Here is an 18515-nt window from a genome sequence, read left to right as displayed (position 1 = left end):
CCTCTTTTTCCTTCTTTCTCAGATCGCATATTAGTGGTCTTTTCCAAACGCCAGATCGCACCTTTTTCAGGTCGTGTTCCATGGTCTTTTTCAGACATATGGTTTCACCTTTCTCAAGTCGCATTTGTTTGGTCTTTTCAAGACACCGGGTCACACTTTTTGCAGGTCACATAATATTTCATTGTAATGTAAGTTACCCAAAAGCGCTATTTATTTCACGCAAACACTCACATAGATGCAAATAATCCAAAATATTGCAGTTATTATACATAATCCCATAATTTATAATGTAAACAAAGTAATAATATTCCTGCAAAAACTAACATCCGCAATGAAAACAATAGAGATACAGGCGTACCCACATTTTCGGGTTGATACCCTCTTCACTGAAATCGTCGTCCTCCCTTTGTTCTATCAAGCTCCAATTTCTCCTTACTTGATGACCCAGCTCGCGATCTACTTGGAGATCTTCGATCTCGACTTCCTGCCTCGTACACGATCTCTCTGAAATACCCTTGCCAGATTAATCTTTCAATCTCGTCCTTCAACTGGTAATAATCCTCCAAGTCGTGTCCTCTTTTCTCTGTGGAACTTGCAGTATTTCTCGGGATCCTTTCCTCCTGATGTTCTAGTTCTACTAGGCTATTGCAGCAGACCGCCCCTTCAACCATCATCATCGCTTGTTTTCTGGAGGTGATCAACGGCGTGTACTTGTGGTATTTCAGTTGGACTGGTTTCTCTTCATCTAGCCTTTGCCTATCTCGATCTCGACCTCCTTCCCATTCTTTGTCCTTGATCGCATTCATTTCCTTCTCGTCGATATACTTACGGGCTAAGTGCATCAGTTGTTCTACATTTCCAGGAGGATCTCTTGCTAACGCCGATGCGAATGGTCCCTGCTGCAATCCATGTATCAATATGCTCGTCATCATATCGATCCGCAAATTCTGCACCTCTAAAGTCTCGTTATTAAATCTTCCTATAAAATTTTTAAGGAATTTGTCGCTTCCTTGTCGGATCATGAACAAGTGGTTTGCTGATCTTTTTGACTTCCTTTTGCTGGCAAAGTGAAGAGCGAACTTCTGTACCAGTTGCCCATATGATCCAATGGTTCCACTCGGCAAGCTGGTAAACCATTCTTGTGCCTTCCCTGTCAAAGTAGTCACAAACAACTTTGCATTAATAGAATCCGTTTGCCCATATAAATTCATTACCAATTCGAAAGTCGAGATGTACTCCCGTGAGTCCTTCGACCCATCGTATTTGGGTAGGTTGGGTAATCAAAAATTTGGAACCACGACTTTGGTCAAAATTTTGTTGGCGAAAGGCGAGTTCCTATTCTGCTTCACCAGGTCGCCTCGCTTCTTGAAGTCATCTATTTGTTGCTTCAGTTTTTCTATCTGCCTTCCAACGCTTTCCACTTCAACTCTAGAGATCGTTGGTTCCCTCATCCTGATGTTGCTAGATGCGGTGACTGATCTCTCTCTTACTCGGCTGGTTCCTGGCATTTGTTCCATATTCCTCCTCATGCGATCATTTCCATCCACATGATTATCCACGATTGCTTTCCTCTACTCTCCCATCAGCCTTCTCTTTGATGGTTTCCCAACAGCCGATGAAACCAGTCTCCTTTCATGCTCCACCATAACATTCCTACTTGCTATCTCAATCATCTGTTGCTTCTCTTCGTTCCTTAGATGCAACCTTCCCTCTTGCTTGTGCCTTGATAATTCGGACATTGCGAATTCTCCTACTGGGTATCTGAGTCCTTCAACCACCTCAAGACCAAATCAAAGGAATTCTTCTCAGGATTCCCACAGATGGAGCTAACTGATCCGGGTCGAAATCCACACGACTTCCTTGGTCGGGCGAGCTGGTCCTCCAAGTGGTTCGAGATCGCTACCACTCCCAGACTAGTGATTGGGCCCTGAGAAAAGAAGCAGATCGTTAGGCTTGCTGGGGTAGCCTCCAGCTAAGACCCTCTCATACTTAAGTCAGTGTTTGGTTCCCAATAATAATATTTTTAGATAATAATGTCAATAATCACAAAAATTAGACCAATATTCTCAATAATAATATTATTTACATAACAATATCAATAATCACAAAGATTAGGCTAATATTCCCAATACATTATTTACATAACAATGTCTATAATCACAAAAATTAAGCTAATATTCCCAATAATAATATTATTTTCAAATAATATCAATAAAATAATATTATTTTCAAATAATGTCAATAATACAATATTAAGGTAATATTTCATATTAAAATACAATTACATAATCATTAGAAATTGAAAACAAATTAAGGACAATATTTTCAATAAATAATAATTATTTAAAAATGTATAGTTCCTTTGTAACCACATACAAACAGAATACACATGTCTTTAAACTTGTTTAGCCCCATCAAGTGAATTTTGCCCATAGAACTATTTAGGTTTATCCATCTTCATCAGTCAACAAAAGACAATGTTATAAATAAAATGCTAACTATTTTTTTCTTATAGAGGCAGAGCTCGGTCAACCGTACAAGCAGATGGAGTTATTGAAAGGTGCTACAAGAAAAAAGAGGACGGTAGCTAGAGCGGGACTAAAGGGCGGTTGAGGTGGCAGTAAGTAGATTATTAGTATTATTTGTTTAAAAAAAATTAATTCTTGATTAAAAGAACTAATAATTTTATTTATTTTGTAGGAGGCCTTCCAAAGACCCCACGACCTCGAACCAGGACGATATGGACGTCGCTAATGAGGAGGGGTTAGATTAGATTTTTAAATTTTTCTTTTATTTTTGTAATTAGATAATTTTTAATATCAATATAACATTTTTTCTTAATTATTCATGTTTCATAATGTTTATTACATTCTATTATTTCATATTTATTTAATTAATAAAATTTATAAATATAATTAATTAGAAATTTATTAAATTAATTTAATTATATATTAAAATTTCTTAAAATATATAAATTAAAATATATAAATTTATTTATTTATTATAATTTATTAAATATATAAATAAATTATAAAATATAAAAAAAATATAAAATTAAAAAATTAGGAACGGTTTTAGTAATGGTAAAGAAATATTTACAAATCTAAATAAATGACTATTCCAAATACCATTACTAAAATAATTCTAAACACGTATTCCTAAACTACATTGATCGTTTCAAATACCATTGCTAAAACCATTTTAAATAAGTGTTCCTAAATAGTGGCTGACCGTTCCTAATATCATTGCTATTTCAGTTTTAAGTATGTGTTACAAACTCAGGAAGATCGTTTTTAACACCATTACTAAAACAGTTTTATATATGTGTCCTATATAAGACTGACCGTTCCTAAAATCATTCCAATTAAAAAAATAATTTTTTTATAAAAAATTCAATATTATGAACGGTTTTCATAGAGTATTATAGTTCCCGTCTCAAATAGGAACGGTCTTGCTCGAACCGTTCCTACAATTTTGTAGCACCATTTGTAAGGATGGATTTTCAATCATTCCAAAAATCGGTCCAAATAAGTTTTGTGTCCTGCAAACTGTATTAAAGAAAAAAAAAGCCATTCCTAAATCGGCTCCAAATCCCATTTTCTTTTTGTAGTATATATACTTTCTTAATATTCTTTTCTCTCCAGAATAAGAAAAAAGCTCCAAAATGAGTGTCGACAACCACAAAATTTTAATCAATATTGAGGATTCGATCGAAGGAGAAAGAGAATCGGGCTAGGGATTTGGAATTGGGTGAGAAAAAAAGCAAAATTTTTTGTGTATAAGTAAAGTGAAAACCTAGTCTTGACTATTATCTTCAGCCTCCCATCCACCTCACGTGAGTCACACGTGGCTCATTCTGCCAATTTTGACAAAAAGTAGAGGTCAGGGACGAAAAATGTAAAAAAACTGTATGTTTGAAGATCAATATTGGAACGAGCTTATATTTAGGGATAAAAATAAATAAATGGTATTGTTTGATGACTAAAAATATAATATTCCAAAAAAAGTCAAACAATAAATTTGAAATCATGTGAAATTCGAGTTCTTATCAACTAAAATCAAAGCACAAATTAATTTTTACAATTTAGTCCTATAATTTTAAAAGTTTAGCAATTTTTATTCTTTTTTGGCTAATTTGGATGAAAAATTGCTAATAAGTTCGACGTCGATTCTAGAAATAAATCTTTTGTAGTCATTGAGTCATTTTCTTGTAGTGTTTAGTCCTGTAATATGGAAGTTGGTAATTTTAGTCTTGTACAAAATTGAATTAGAAGACTAAAAAATTTTAATTTAATTGCGTCATGTACAAATCACACATAATTTTTCGATCCAAAATTTACTAAAAAATTCCTAGAATTATCAAAATTATAAAATTACATGACCAAGACTTAATTTACATTTTTCCAAAGATTAAATATGTATAAAATTTTATTTTAATACATATTTATCATTATGTTTTTCTACATAAATGTTTAGATCTTATTTGTGCTTTTAAAAGTATTGTTATGTATCAATAGGATAAAACATGTCAATACAATATCAATGAATTATGAATCATAACAATAAAAGTATTGCGCAGTATGCAAGCGTATCTAGGAAGATAATTACTTGCTAACTGAAGAATCAATTCCAGTCGAGTCTCTTGGAGTTAATCGGAGATTTTTTTACTATAATATATTTTAAGGTGTCAGTTACCTATATGACATAGCTCCATTGTTGTATGATAACTCAACTTTTAAAAAAATATTCGAAAAAACATCAAAAAAAATTACAAAAAAACAAACAATTAATCTGATCTAATAAGTCAATTTTGCTACATGAATATTCCTAAAAAATATTATTATAAGATTAATTAAAATAAACGAGTAAATGAAAGAAACTTTAAGAGTGGTTTGTACTTCCATAGATATATAGATATAGAATAGGGAAAGCTTGCAAGTAGAATGTTTTCAACTACGGAAACAAGTCAAATATATCTATTTCAAATTTTAATAGCTTTCAATTAAATATCGAATAATTTAATTTATTTTTATATCTTAATCGTCAAATATTTTCTGTCAATATGTTTAAAGAAAAAAAAAGGGCATAAAAGCAATTCAAACTCGAATTTGACAAAAAAAAAAAAAACGAAATTACATAATTCCACTACCTTGTGAGTTTTATATATTAACTTTGATATTATAAATTAAAATAAAACATTAATTATATTTCCATTGCCATATTTAATCTAAATAATTAAAGATAATTAAACTTCATAATTGCAAAAGTCTTGTAAAATGTAAAACTTTCAGAATTCCCTAATTCATTATGTCTGAACTCTTAACTATATCTATCCCTAGATTTTGAAGATATATAAGAACATCTATAAAATACTATTCAACAAGAACAAACAAGTTGACATGTATAGTAATAAAGGAGTAGTACACATAGAGCAACCCAAACTCCTACTTCAACTTGCTAAAACCATTCTGCATGAAAAAAAAGAAAAAAAATTCAATTGTGGTACACTATTTATGTGATTGGTTCATATTTAGTTAAATTTAATCTGAGCTAGAAACTCGATAAAATTGTATAAATAGGACTTCAATCCTTGCATTCAAACACAACAAAGTAGAGAAGTAAAGAAGTACTACAACACATAAACCTCAAAGCTCCGAATGGCTTCTACTTGCACTTCCACCCTTTTCATCGTGGCTCTCCTCCTCTTCACCACCCGCGGCCACGGCCAGAGCCAGCTCTTGCCCGGCCTGGTTGTTAATGGCCGACTTTGTTGCACATCCACTGGAAACTGCCCTGGCCAAGGCGTTAATGGGACTGTTGTTAAGCTGAATTGCACCAATCTTCTGGGTGTCAGCACCACCGTCGGCCAATCCACCACTAATACCACCGGATCGTTCAACATTACCGTTCCTCGTATACTTGGGCTCTTACTCGGCTTGCCCAGAATTCCTTGTGTTGTCACTGTTCAACTTCCGTTGAACGCCACCATCTGCCCTGTGCTTTCCACCACCACCGGCATACTTACCTCGACCCTCCAAACTGTCGGCATTGTGGTTAACACCACATCAGGGATCCTTCTAAACACAACCCTCAATGGATTTATCAATTTGATGGTGTAATTGTCATTTCAAGTCCTGTTGATGGAGCATGCTTCTCCAGTTCAGTCTGCTCCTATTACATACCCTACTACTTACTACATATGAATAAGCAACAAGCAGCATGCATGCATGCTTGCATGGCTTTTGTTTTCTTTATCTTTAGTTGTTTAAAATTAATTCCGTATGGTAAAGTAGTGCCTTATTCACATATTCTGGAGAAGAGAATAAAATTCTAAGTTACACATACATGTGAGATGTCATATATATTTTCTCATAATTACAGTTTGTCAGATGTCATATATGTTTTCTCATAATTACAGTTTCTGCAATAGTGGGCATTCTAAATACATTTTCTTATAATTCCCGCATTTGTTTTATATCAATTCAAGACCAGAAGCTTATGAGTCACAAGACTTTCTCTTCCTTAATCACAACGTGTCTTTTTATGTCTGAACACTTATTTTTTTAAGTTGTTTAATTATTCAAAATGTAGTTTACATGTATTTCCTTTTAAGGATATAATACTCTTTTTTGTATTTTTTTATCGGGTGAATTACTAGTACCCCAAGATATTTTTGTTGATTCAGCACAAAAAACTGGATGGGAACCTAAAAAGCGCTAATGGAATGGACTCGTTGTTAGATGCGTGTTAAAATCAAGGGGTATTTATAATTTTTCCAACAATGACAATATATTTATAGTTATGCCAACTATTAAAAGAAGTGGTTATAATTTACCCTTTCTTATATCAGTATTACAACTATAAAAAAGTCAGGAAAATTTCACTTTTGCTCCCCACACATTGCTACTTATTCTTTTGGGATAATTACCGTTTTGGTCATCATATATTGTTGCTAATTCATTTTCAGTCGCTAAACATATTGAAATTTTATTTTAGTCCTTAAACTTTTTAAAATATTAACAGTTTCGATCCTTAGGCCTAATTATTGATCATTTTTCCCTTTGAATGAAAACATATAGATTTTTCCTTCCGTATGGAAGGTCTTCCCTGATTTTTTTTCTTTTATGGTACCGTACTCATTTGTATATACCACTACAAAAGAAAAATGCGGGATTTGGCACGGCAAGGCAACCGTTCCAAATCCCATTCTATATTGAAACCGGCTTTGGAATACATGAGGAACGAATATTGATAGATGACGTCATAATTTATATTTTTATTGCGTTATAATTGTGGAATGGTTTCCAAACTAACAATTACAAAATTCATTCCAAAGACCACTCCAAAATACTAATGGTTAATATTTGGAACTCTGTTTGAAAACATTTTTAGAATTAGAGACGATTTCAATGACTGTTCCTATATGTGTGACAATGAATGTCCAAAAGATAACAGTTAGAAAATATATTCTAAAATGTGGTACAATTTGGAACGATTTGAGTACACACTTAATCAATAATACCAAAAAACTATCCAACTTATGAGTTTTACTTAAGAAGTAATGTGTTTCAAAAATCGTTCCAAAATCCGCCACAAATTTGAACGGTTTTTGCAGCAAATTATACGGACAATTTGCAAAATAATGTTCTCACACAAATAAAATTATTTTTTAAAACAAAGAACAAACTTTCCTGTTTGGGAATTGTCCAAAAATTAAAAAATCGTTCCAAACACCGTTTCAACTTTGAACTGACTTTAAAAAAAATATCATTCCTAAATACATTACAATATTCTAAAAAAAATAAAAAGAAGAAAAAATCAAAATTTAGGAACGGTCAATTTATTTTGACCGTCCCAAAATCAGTTCCAAAAATTTTAATTTTGCGCCAATTTACAAGTGAAGGAAAAATCAAATTTTGGGAATGGTTTTAAATATTTGACCATTCCTACGATGAATTTAACTAAAACCATTCCTAAATGTATAATATATCCGTTCCTAAAATGATTAACAAAAATCCTTCCTAAATGATCCAAAATTATTCTTAAATATGTCCACATATTCCCATTCACTTCCTGGTTACGATATCTCAACATCCGGAATCCTGATCAATTCCAAACATTAAACACGTAACAAACTCTTTCTATATGTGAACGTATCTAGTCGTCTGATCTAAAATCACATGGTCTGATGGACAGTTGCATCGTTATTAACCTCGTTAATTGTGTTTTAGATACGATATCTCAGCATACGTACAACAAAAATATCCAAAACTTCATGGAGTGTAGTATTTTGTCAATTTAATAATATTCAACAATCTGATTAAAATTCTAACAGTCTAATTAGGCGATCCAATATAATAATATAAGATGCTACTTACGTCTTTGTAAGACTAACAAACTTATATATAAAAATATACTTGATCTTCAGAACATGTATTAATTTAATTCACAGAATTATATGTTACCAATGGCCTTAATTAATTGATGTTTACTTTTTTCTCATCATTAACATGTCCGGGACAGTTTTTTCTATATTTATTATTAACAATCTGATTTTTTAGAAAATAATTTTGAGACACAATTACGAATAATTTTTTAAAAAAATAGAAATAATTTCTTTAAAAATGTTAAAAAATGACGTCGTTTTTGGACTAAGTGACATCATTTTTGTTTTAAAGAATGATTTTTAGGAATGTCTTTAAAATAGGAATAGTTATTGTTAACTGAAATGATGTCGTCTTCGTTATTTGGAACGATTTTTGTTCAAAATGCCTGTTCCAAAGTCCGTTCGAAAACCTCATATCATATATATATATATATATATACATAGTATATTAGCAGATTTTTTTCTTTCCTCCTCCCTTTCTCTCCCTCACTCTCTCAGCCGGATCGACTCTTGATCTCCCTGCCGCCGTTCCCCTCCGTAAAGCCGCCGTAAACCCCACTAGAGGTCAGCCACGGTTTCTTTTTCCATTTTCCCCCTGTTTTTTCTACCCCCCCTCTCCCAGAGTAGTGACTGGGTCCTGAGAAAAGAAGCAAATCATTAAGCTTGCTAGGGTGGTCCCCCAACTAAGACCTTTCGATACTTAAGTCAGTGTTTGGTTTTGAGGTCGTGAAAGTAGGTCGCTTTGCGAATTGGAGAGCTGAAGCGACCAGAAAGTAAAAAGTGGTGAAGTGAACGTACCATTACTACACTGACTATGGAGTATTTATAGAGAGAAGCTGGGGTCTGTGTTAAGTTGTGAAGATTGATTTGAAGAAGAAAAGGATAATCTGATTCAACTTAGAAATCCCAAGTTGAGTTGGAGAAGGATAACCCGATTCAAAGTTGAGTTGGAGAAGGATAACCCGATTCAACTTAGAAATCCCAAGTTGAGTTGGAAAAAGGATAAGTCATGGCTATATATATACTACTCTTATTAATTGTTTTATAGAGCAAAGTAGAATAGAGTAGAGAGAAAAGAAAGAGTGGAGACGAGGGTGAGTGTTGTCTTTCACGTGTGGTGAAGACTTGCATACAAGTGTGTGTGTGTTGTACTCCTCAATTTTCCTCCTCTTTGAGTATTTTCTCCTGGCTTGGTATCGCCCCCAGACGTAGGATTTATATCCAAACTGGGTTAACAAATTCGTGTGTCTTTTATCGCCTTCATATTCCACCTGTTATCCATCTTAACCCGATCCATTTCCTAACAACTGGTATCAGAGCCTGGTTCAAGGAGTTAAGATGGAGGGAAAGTTTCCAGTCGAACGGTTCAATGGTTCCGACTTTGGGTTTTGGCGTATGCAGATGGAGGCCTACCTGTACGGGAAGGACCTGTACGAACCACTTGCAGAGAAGTCCGAGAAGACGAGTGATGAAGAATGGAAGGTGCTCGATCGAAAGGTGATGAGCGCAATAATCCTGTCGCTCTCTCGGAATGTCGCCTATCATGTGAAGGGAGCAAAGAGCACGAAGGAAGTCCTACAGACTCTTGCCGATATGTACGAGAAACCCTCAGCAATGAATAAGGTAATGCTGATGAAAAAACTATTCAGGTTGCAGATGGAGGAGAGGAAGTCGGTGGCCGATCACCTCAATGACTTCAACCAACTCACGACACAGCTGGCGTCTATGGATATCGTGTTTGACGATGAGGTAAAAGCGTTAATTTTGCTTTCATCTTTACCTGACAGTTGGGATGTGGTTGTTACTTCGGTGAGCACTTCGTCTGGGAAGGAGAAGATGAAGTTCGACAACATCAGGGACATGATGTTGAACGAGGAAACCCGTAGAAAGCAAACGGGTGGATCATCTGGCTCTGCACTACATACAAAGTCCAGAGGGAGACCTGACACACGAGGTAAATACCGTGGAAGGTCAAGGTCCAGGGGGAAGAACAAGGGCAAGAAGGAGATGGTGTGCTGGAACTGCGAGAAGCCCGGACACATGAAAAGCGAATGTTGGGCACCAAAGAAGGAAAAGGAGGGCCGAACAGCGAATGCCGCGACGGAAGAGGTCATGGATGCACTCTTGTTGAGTGTGAGCAGTTCTTCCGATGATTGGGTTGTGGATTCAGGGGCCTCATTCCACTCATGCAGCAACAAAGACATCATGGAGCCATACACCTCAGGTGATTTTGGCTTAGTTTATCTTGCAGATAACAAACCCCTCAAGATTGTAGGAAAGGGAGATGTGCGGATTAAATCAACGAATGGGTCATGCTGGACCCTACATGATGTGAGACACATACCAGGACTGAAGAGGAACTTGATCTCAGTAGGACAGCTGGATAGTGATGGATTCCACACGACGTTTGGAGACGCGAAGTGGAAGATCAGTCGGGAAGCAATGACTTTGGCACGAGGACTAAAATCGGGAACGCTCTACATGGCGGGAGGATCCAGTTCAAACATCCCCTTTGCAGAAACTGTATCGCAGGCTAACCTGTGGCACAATCGCTTGGGCCACATGAGCGAGAAAGGAATGAACGTGCTGAAGTCGAAAGGACGGTTGCCCGAGTTAAAATCGGTGGAGGTGGGTCATTGTGAACACTGCGTGTTCGGAAAGCAGAAGCGAGTGAGCTTCTTGACCACAGGAAGAACTCCGAGGAAAGAAAAGTTGGAGCTTGTTCACACCGATTTGTGGGGGCCAGCACCAGTGTCATCTCTTGGTGGATCAACGTACTACATGACATTCGTCGATGATTCCACTAGAAAGGTATGGGTGTATTTCTTAAAAAGAAAATCTGATGCCTTTGATACATTCAGGAGATGGAGGGCACTAGTGGAAAATGAGACAGGTCTACAAGTGAAATGTCTCAGATCGGATAACGGTGGCGAGTACAGCAGTGAAGGTATCAAGAATTACTGCGCCGACCATGGAATCCGAATGCAGAAAACAATCCCGGGGACACCTCAGCAAAATGGCGTTGCTGAGAGGATGAACAGAACACTGAATGAGCGTGCGAGATGCATGCGATTGAAGAGCGGACTACCAAAGATGTTTTGGGCAGATGCAGTCAACACGGCTGCTTTCTTGATCAATCGAGGGCCTTCTGTCCCGTTGAACAACAGGATACCAGAAGAGGTATGGAGTGGTAAGAAAGTGGATCTTTCTTTCTTACGCACGTTTGGTTGTTCAGCCTATATTTTGAACGATGATCGGACTAAGCTGGATGCTAAGTCCATTAAATGTACATTCATTGGGTATGGGACTGACGAATTTGGGTATAGATTCTGGGATGATCAAAACCGAAAAATAATTCGTAGCATGAATGTTATATTCAATGAGGATGTAATGTACAACGACAGGAAGGTAAGCCCGGACGATGACAAGAAGGAAAGGGAATTTGTTGATCTCGACATTTCAAATTCCGGGATCATGAGACCAGCAGATACGGATTCAGTGGGAGTTCAGACGGACGAAACCGAACAGACGGAGATAGAGCCAGAACCAGTATCGGAGGAACCGATTACTGAAAGCAGCACACCCTTGGCACTAGGTCGAGAACCGAGGCTGAGAAGGGCCCCAGATAGGTACTCCCCCTCTCTTTATTACTTGCTTTTGTCTGATTGTGGAGAACCCGAATGTTACGCAGAGGCAGTCAATGATGTCCATAAGAGCAAGTGGGAGCTTGCGATGAACGACGAGATGAACTCGTTGAAGAAAAACAACACATGGGAATTGTGTCAACTCCCAAAAGGAAAGAAGGCCCTACAGAACAGATGGGTCTATCGGGTTAAGGAAGAATCAGACGGGAAGAAGCGGTACAAGGCAAGACTCGTAGTAAAGGGATTCCAACAAAGATATGGTATTGACTTTACTGATGTTTTTACACCTGTTGTCAAGTTAACTACTATTCGTCTTATGTTGAGCATGGTAGCGGTAGAGAACTTGGAGTTACAACAGATGGATGTGAAGACAGCCTTCCTACACGGGGATCTTGAGGAGGAAATATACATGGTACAACCAGAGGGGTATAATGGAGATGATCAGCAGGTGTGTCGCCTGAAGAAAAACTTGTATGGATTGAAACAGGCTCCGCGGCAGTGGTACAGGAAGTTTGACAACTTCATGCTAGAGATAGGTTTCTCTAGATGCAATGCTGATCATTGTTGCTACATGAAGAGGTTCGATGAGTTTTTTATCATTCACTCCTGTATGTTGATGATATGTTGATAGCAGGATCAAATGTCAAGGAGATCAATAGGCTCAAGGATCAGTTATTGAGGAAGTTTGACATGAAAGATCTTGGCGAAGCAAGGCAGATATTGGGCATGAAAATCACAAGGGACAAAGGTATTGGTAAATTATGGTTATCTCAATCTGATTATACTGAGAAGGTATTATGCAGATTCAAGATGGAAAATGCAAAACCGGTTGGAACGCCATTGGGAAATCAGTTCAAACTATCCAACAGTGATTCGCCCCAGACTGACTCCGAATGTGCAAAGATGAGAGTCACACCATATGCCTCAGCAATTGGGAGCCTGATGTATGCTATGATCTGTACTCGACCGGATATAGCACATGCAGTGGGAGTAGTTAGCCGTTTTATGAGCAATCCAGGAGTGATGCACTGGGAAGCTGTGAAATGGATTCTTAGGTACCTAAAGGGGTACTAAGGACCGAGCATTGGTGTTTGGTAAGGGCAAGCTTACCTTGTTTGGGTTTGTTGACGCTGATTTTGCAGGGAGTGACTATGACAAAAGGAGGAGCACTACAGGCTACGTGTTCACATATGGCGGTACAGCCGTATCCTGGGTCTCAAAGCTGCAGAAGGTTGTCACACTGTCCACGACGGAAGCTGAGTACGCGGCAGTTACTGAGGCGGCTAAGGAGCTCATTTGGCTGCAACACTTCTTGGGTGAATTAGGGAAACCTCAGGCAGATGTGATTCTTTATAGCGATAGCCAGAGTGCGATTCATCTAGCAAAGAATCCCGCGTTCCATTCGCGGACAAAGCACATCGAGATCAAGTACCATTTTATCCGACAACTTCTGGAGAAGAAGGCACTGCAGCTGGAGAAGATCCAAGGAGAAAAGAATCTTTCGGACATGCTGACCAAGGCGGTTGCGATGGAGAAGTTGAAGCTGTGTACGGCTTCGACTGGCATTGATGACTAGAGTGGACAAACCCAGCGGTACCAAGAAAGAAGTGGAGAAAAGCTAATCAATCTTCAAGTGGGAGATTGTTAAGTTGTGAAGATTGAAGTGGAGAAAAGCTAATCAATCTTCAAGTGGGAGATTGTTAAGTTGTGAAGATTGATTTGAAAAAGAAAAGGATAACCTGATTCAACTTAGAAATTCCAAGTTGAGTTGGAGAAGGATAACCCGATTCAAAGTTGAGTTGGAGAAGGATAACCCGATTCAACTTAGAAATCCCAAGTTGAGTTGGAAAAATGATAAGTCATGGCTATATATATACTACTCTTATTAGCATTGTTTTATAGAGCAAAGTAGAATAGAGTAGAGAGAAAAGAAAGAGTTGAGACGAGGGTGAGTGTTGTCTTTCACGTGTGGTGAAGACTTGCATACAAGTGTGTGTGTGTTGTACTCCTCAATTTTTCTCCTCTTTGAGTGTTTTCTCCTGGCTTGGTATCGCCCCCAGACGTAGGATTTATATCCAAACTGGGCTAACAAATTCGTGTGTCTTTTATCGCCTTCATATTCCACCTGTTATCCATCTTAACCCGATCCATTTCCTAACAGTCTGGTCGGTCCATTGTGTGTCTTCCACGTGTCTCGAGTTGCCGGGTCGGGTCGGGTAGATCTTATCGGTAAACTTGTAATTTTGTCAGTCTCAGGGGCAAAATTATCCTTTTGTGATAATTTAGGGTTTTACCCACATCATTATTCCCCTACTTCTCTTAGTGTGTAGAGCATCCCTGCTACCTCAGCATCCGACCGTTGATCCTGGTGCGAATCTCCATGAGTTTACCCCTATAAATAGAGAGGAGTTTGACTATAAATTCGCCCTTCACTCGTGATCTCAACCTCTCTGAGTGCAACCTCTTCCCTCTACTAGCGATCTGATCTACTTGAGTTCAAACCCAGGTACTTCCTTGCGACCTCCTCTTTTCAATTATGCCTTTAGATTCTAAGTTAGGTAGTTTTAGTTCATCTGATAGTTCTTCTAGTAGATCATCTAACAGCCTATCAGCGACCTCCCATATGCCCTTAGCTCATAAAAAACAGGTCGGTTCTCCTAGGTTAATAGAAGTGAACCAGCCTGGGAGTTATTTCCAAGAAAGCTAGGGCAATTCTAGACGACTTCTTGGTAGTTTTCCTAACAATTGGAGATGTAGATTGCAAACCTAATGTATCTCATATTAATTGGCCAAGACTTGCACATTTTTGTAGAGTTAGTAAGGGTTCACTATGTCCTTGCATTGAAATGCAAATTTGGACGTTTTAGCTGTAAAATCTGCATTTTTGCGTTTATTGATGTCAGTGTTACTAAAGGCTGATTGGCGTGTAGGAATCAATCCGCACAGCAAGCGGCAATATTATTTCTGCTGCGGAAGCCCTTGTGACAAGCTGTCTAACAGTCTCATTCTTCAAGGTCAGTTTGGGCAATTTCAAGGCCTGCTAACAGGCCCATAAGAAGTTTGTAATTTCAGAGTGGCCCAGAACAACCATTGGGCCGAACCATTTTTCATTGCCGTAAACACACAGTAAATGAAAATAGAATGAAATGGAGAGACTGAAAAACTGAAAAATTTTGCATTTCTTAACATCTGTGGAAACCAGTAGAAAGAAATAGTGATGCATCAGGATAAAAGTGGAGCAAGGAAATGAGAAATTTAATCAATCAGAAAAGATTTTGTGCCACTTACAGTTGTTATTACATGATACCACAATTAAATAATGGTCAAAAATATTGAAGTATGGACTGTTTACTTCCATAAGAATACTACGAAGGCATCTCCCTATACTCACTTTTCTGTATAAATATTGTAATATGACACAAACCAATCCTCAAAATTTCAAATGCTGCATTCAGCCTCGAGCACATTGGCCATGGTCTCAATGTAGACTCTAAGGGCTACAAATTTTGGGATAAATCATCAGACACTGATGCACAGAAAAAGTAAATCATAAGGGTAGAAAACCTGTAAGCTCCAGCTATCTTCTACTGTTAGGAGCCTTGGCCTTGTTTAGGTTGGCAAGTTCTTCAATCAGCTTTCTCTCTTCACCGCTTAGTCGTTTTGGAATCTCAACTTGCACCTTAACCAGCTGGTCGCCCCTCATATTACTTTTGTTCAGAAGGGGTACCCCTTTTTTGGCCATAACGAGGGTTGTGCCGGGTTGGGTACCCGCTGGAATTTTGAGGTCTACCATCCCATCTACTGTAGGCACCTTCATTGTTGTTCCTAAGATGGCATCTATATAAGAAACCTTGCAAGTGTAGAGGATGTTTGTATCGTCACGTTTCAAAACCGGATCAGGAAGAACATCTATGATAACAAAAAGATCTCCTGGGGGGCCACCTCTCCGTCCCGCATTACCTTCGGAACGGACCCTCAAACGACTCCCAGAATCCACCCCAGCTGGAACTTTCAAGCTAATACGCTTTGACTTCCTTACTCGGCCATCGCCGCTGCATGGGTTGCAAGGAGTGGAGATTTCTCCAGTTCCCCCACAGGTGGAACATGTCATCACTTGTTGGAAGACACCCAAAGGAGTCCTTGCTGATGAGACGACTTGCCCTTGACCACCACATGTGCTACATCTAGATGGCTTTGTTCCTGGTTTTGCCCCTGATCCATCACATGTGCTGCAGCTCTCCAGACGGGCTATTTCAATCTCTTTCTCGACACCAAATACAGCTTCTTTGAAATTTAGAACCAGATTATAGACCTGATCTTCACCTTCTGTTGCTCGGTTGCGAGACCCTCTTCCTCCCATGCCGCCCATTCCGCCCATGCCTCCCATGCCTTCAAATAATGACTCAAACAGATCAAATGGGTTGCTGAAATCCTGTAATTGGAGAGCTGATGTTAGAAAGTTTCAACACAGAAGTAACCGGTACTCAGGAGCCAGTACTTTTTAAATTTCACATCATCCTATGATTTTCAGTCTCCGATTAGCAGAAAGACTTACCCCCATGCCCATTCCAGCGCCTTTTAGTCCAGCCTCCCCATACTTGTCATAAATGGAACGTTTCTCATCATCTGATAAAACCTGTTACACAGTTTGTAATTAATTTATCCCGTTCTATGCTTCAAGTAGCATGCTCGGTAGTCAGTAAACAGTAATAAAACATTTACATCTTTCAGCAGTCAAACTATTCTACCTCATAAGCATTGCTAATCTCCTTAAATTTTTCTTCCGCTCCAGTTTCTCTGCAGTTTGAGATGAAATATTTTCAAAACTAGCATTTTAAATGGTGGTTCTTTCACATGATATGCATGTTGGTCAAAGTAAAATTCACATGTTCTTAAAGACAGAGATGAAACTCCTCTGTGACCTGATGGTGCTTTGCTAGATTTAGAGAGAGTAGCAGTTACATGCAGTATTATCAGCAAAACTAATGCCATGTTTCACGACTTTGAAAACACCTAGTACCCAAGAACCTGGTTTATAAGGTTTTTCCTATTCTCTTTTTAGCATAAGATAGCAAAACAGGAAAATGATTAGAGAAATTATGATAATTTCCTCCAGAAGAGTATGCAAAACATCTGCACGAAGTAGTGAACAAGCTGTTGAGATGCCTGTCAGTGGGAGTGGGGCTGGCGGCGGAGGATCTGAAGACGACCATAGGAGGGGAGGAGTTGAACTACAACATGAAGATAAACTACTATCCGCCGTGCCCCCGCCCGGACTTGGCTCTCGGGGTTCCTGCCCACACTGACCTCTGCGCCATCACTATCTTAGTACCAAACCAAGTTCAGGGACTCCAAGTCTTTCAAGATGAAAATTGGTACGATGTTGCCTATATTCCTAATGCCCTAATCATCCACATTGGGGACCAAATTGAGTTATGTTTTTTACATCTCACATTTCTAATGTATTAATTTTCTTACAATCTCCTTATTTGTATGCATTGGATTTTCTATTGCAAATCGTATTTCATCTCCTACTCTATTCAACATATATATGTCACGTGTATAAAGATGACATCATGTATTTTATTTAGAGAAAGATTTTATACACGTGGCATGTACAGATTGAATAGAGTAGAAGATACAACATAGTAGAAAACGAAAAACAGTTTGCAACAAAAAAAACAATTCCAATAGGCTAAAAAGTATCTCAATATACAACAATAAATTTTATATCTCGTGAAACAAATTCATACTCAATTTCCCTATTTGGAGAATGAAGTCTTGATTTCGATTCGATTGATCAAAATACGGACACCCTTAGAAGAAGTACATGTTGATAATCAATGTCTTTAATTAATTAATTAATTATTCACACCATTAACATTATCATTAATTAGTACACTAGTTAGGTAATTAGTAATTAATCAATTCACACCATTAACATTGTCATTAATTAGTACACTAGTTAGATAATTAATTAATGAATGATGTGTGTATTAATAATTAATGAAAGGGTAATTAATTTTGGTGGTAGATACTGAGCAATGGAAAATACAAGGCGGTGTTTCACAGGTCAGCAGTGAACAAGGAGAAGACGAGGATGTCTTGGCCGGTGTTCATGGAGCCACCACCACATCTTGAAATCGGACCACATCCTAACCTTATTTCTGAACAAAATCCACCCAAATATAAGACCAAGAAATTTAGTGATTATGTTAATTGCAAGCTCAACAATCTTCCCCAGTGATTAATTAATTAAGTTCATATTTTTTGTTTATTTTATGTATCTAATATATATATTAGGACCACCACTGTAGGCTTATAGTAGTGTGGACTAGATGTACGTTTTTCGTGTTTTATTTTTTTTTTATAAATTAATTGTATATTTAAGTTCTGATAGTTTAGAAAGTTAAAAGGTTAATTTGTTTGTTACGTAAGAGAAATTATGTTTTCACAAACTAAGTCTGGTTGAACCCAATCAATTA

The 18515-nt window shown here is 37.6% G+C and overlaps 1 protein-coding gene across 1 annotated transcript; it reads right to left on the bottom strand.

The window, feature by feature from the left end:
- LOC105176688 (chaperone protein dnaJ A6, chloroplastic-like) lies at positions 15409-16844 on the bottom strand (the record flags this gene model as incomplete). Its single annotated transcript, XM_011099579.2, has 3 exons — positions 15409-16462; positions 16586-16666; positions 16779-16844. Coding segments are annotated over 3 exons (1002 nt in total), but the record flags the coding sequence as incomplete, so codon positions are not given.

Source organism: Sesamum indicum, linkage group LG2 (genome assembly GCF_000512975.1).
Source record: "Sesamum indicum cultivar Zhongzhi No. 13 linkage group LG2, S_indicum_v1.0, whole genome shotgun sequence".
NCBI lineage: Eukaryota > Viridiplantae > Streptophyta > Magnoliopsida > Lamiales > Pedaliaceae > Sesamum > Sesamum indicum.
The sequence above is the reverse complement of the archived record's forward strand: the minus strand, read 5'-3'. Positions and strand labels throughout refer to the sequence as shown.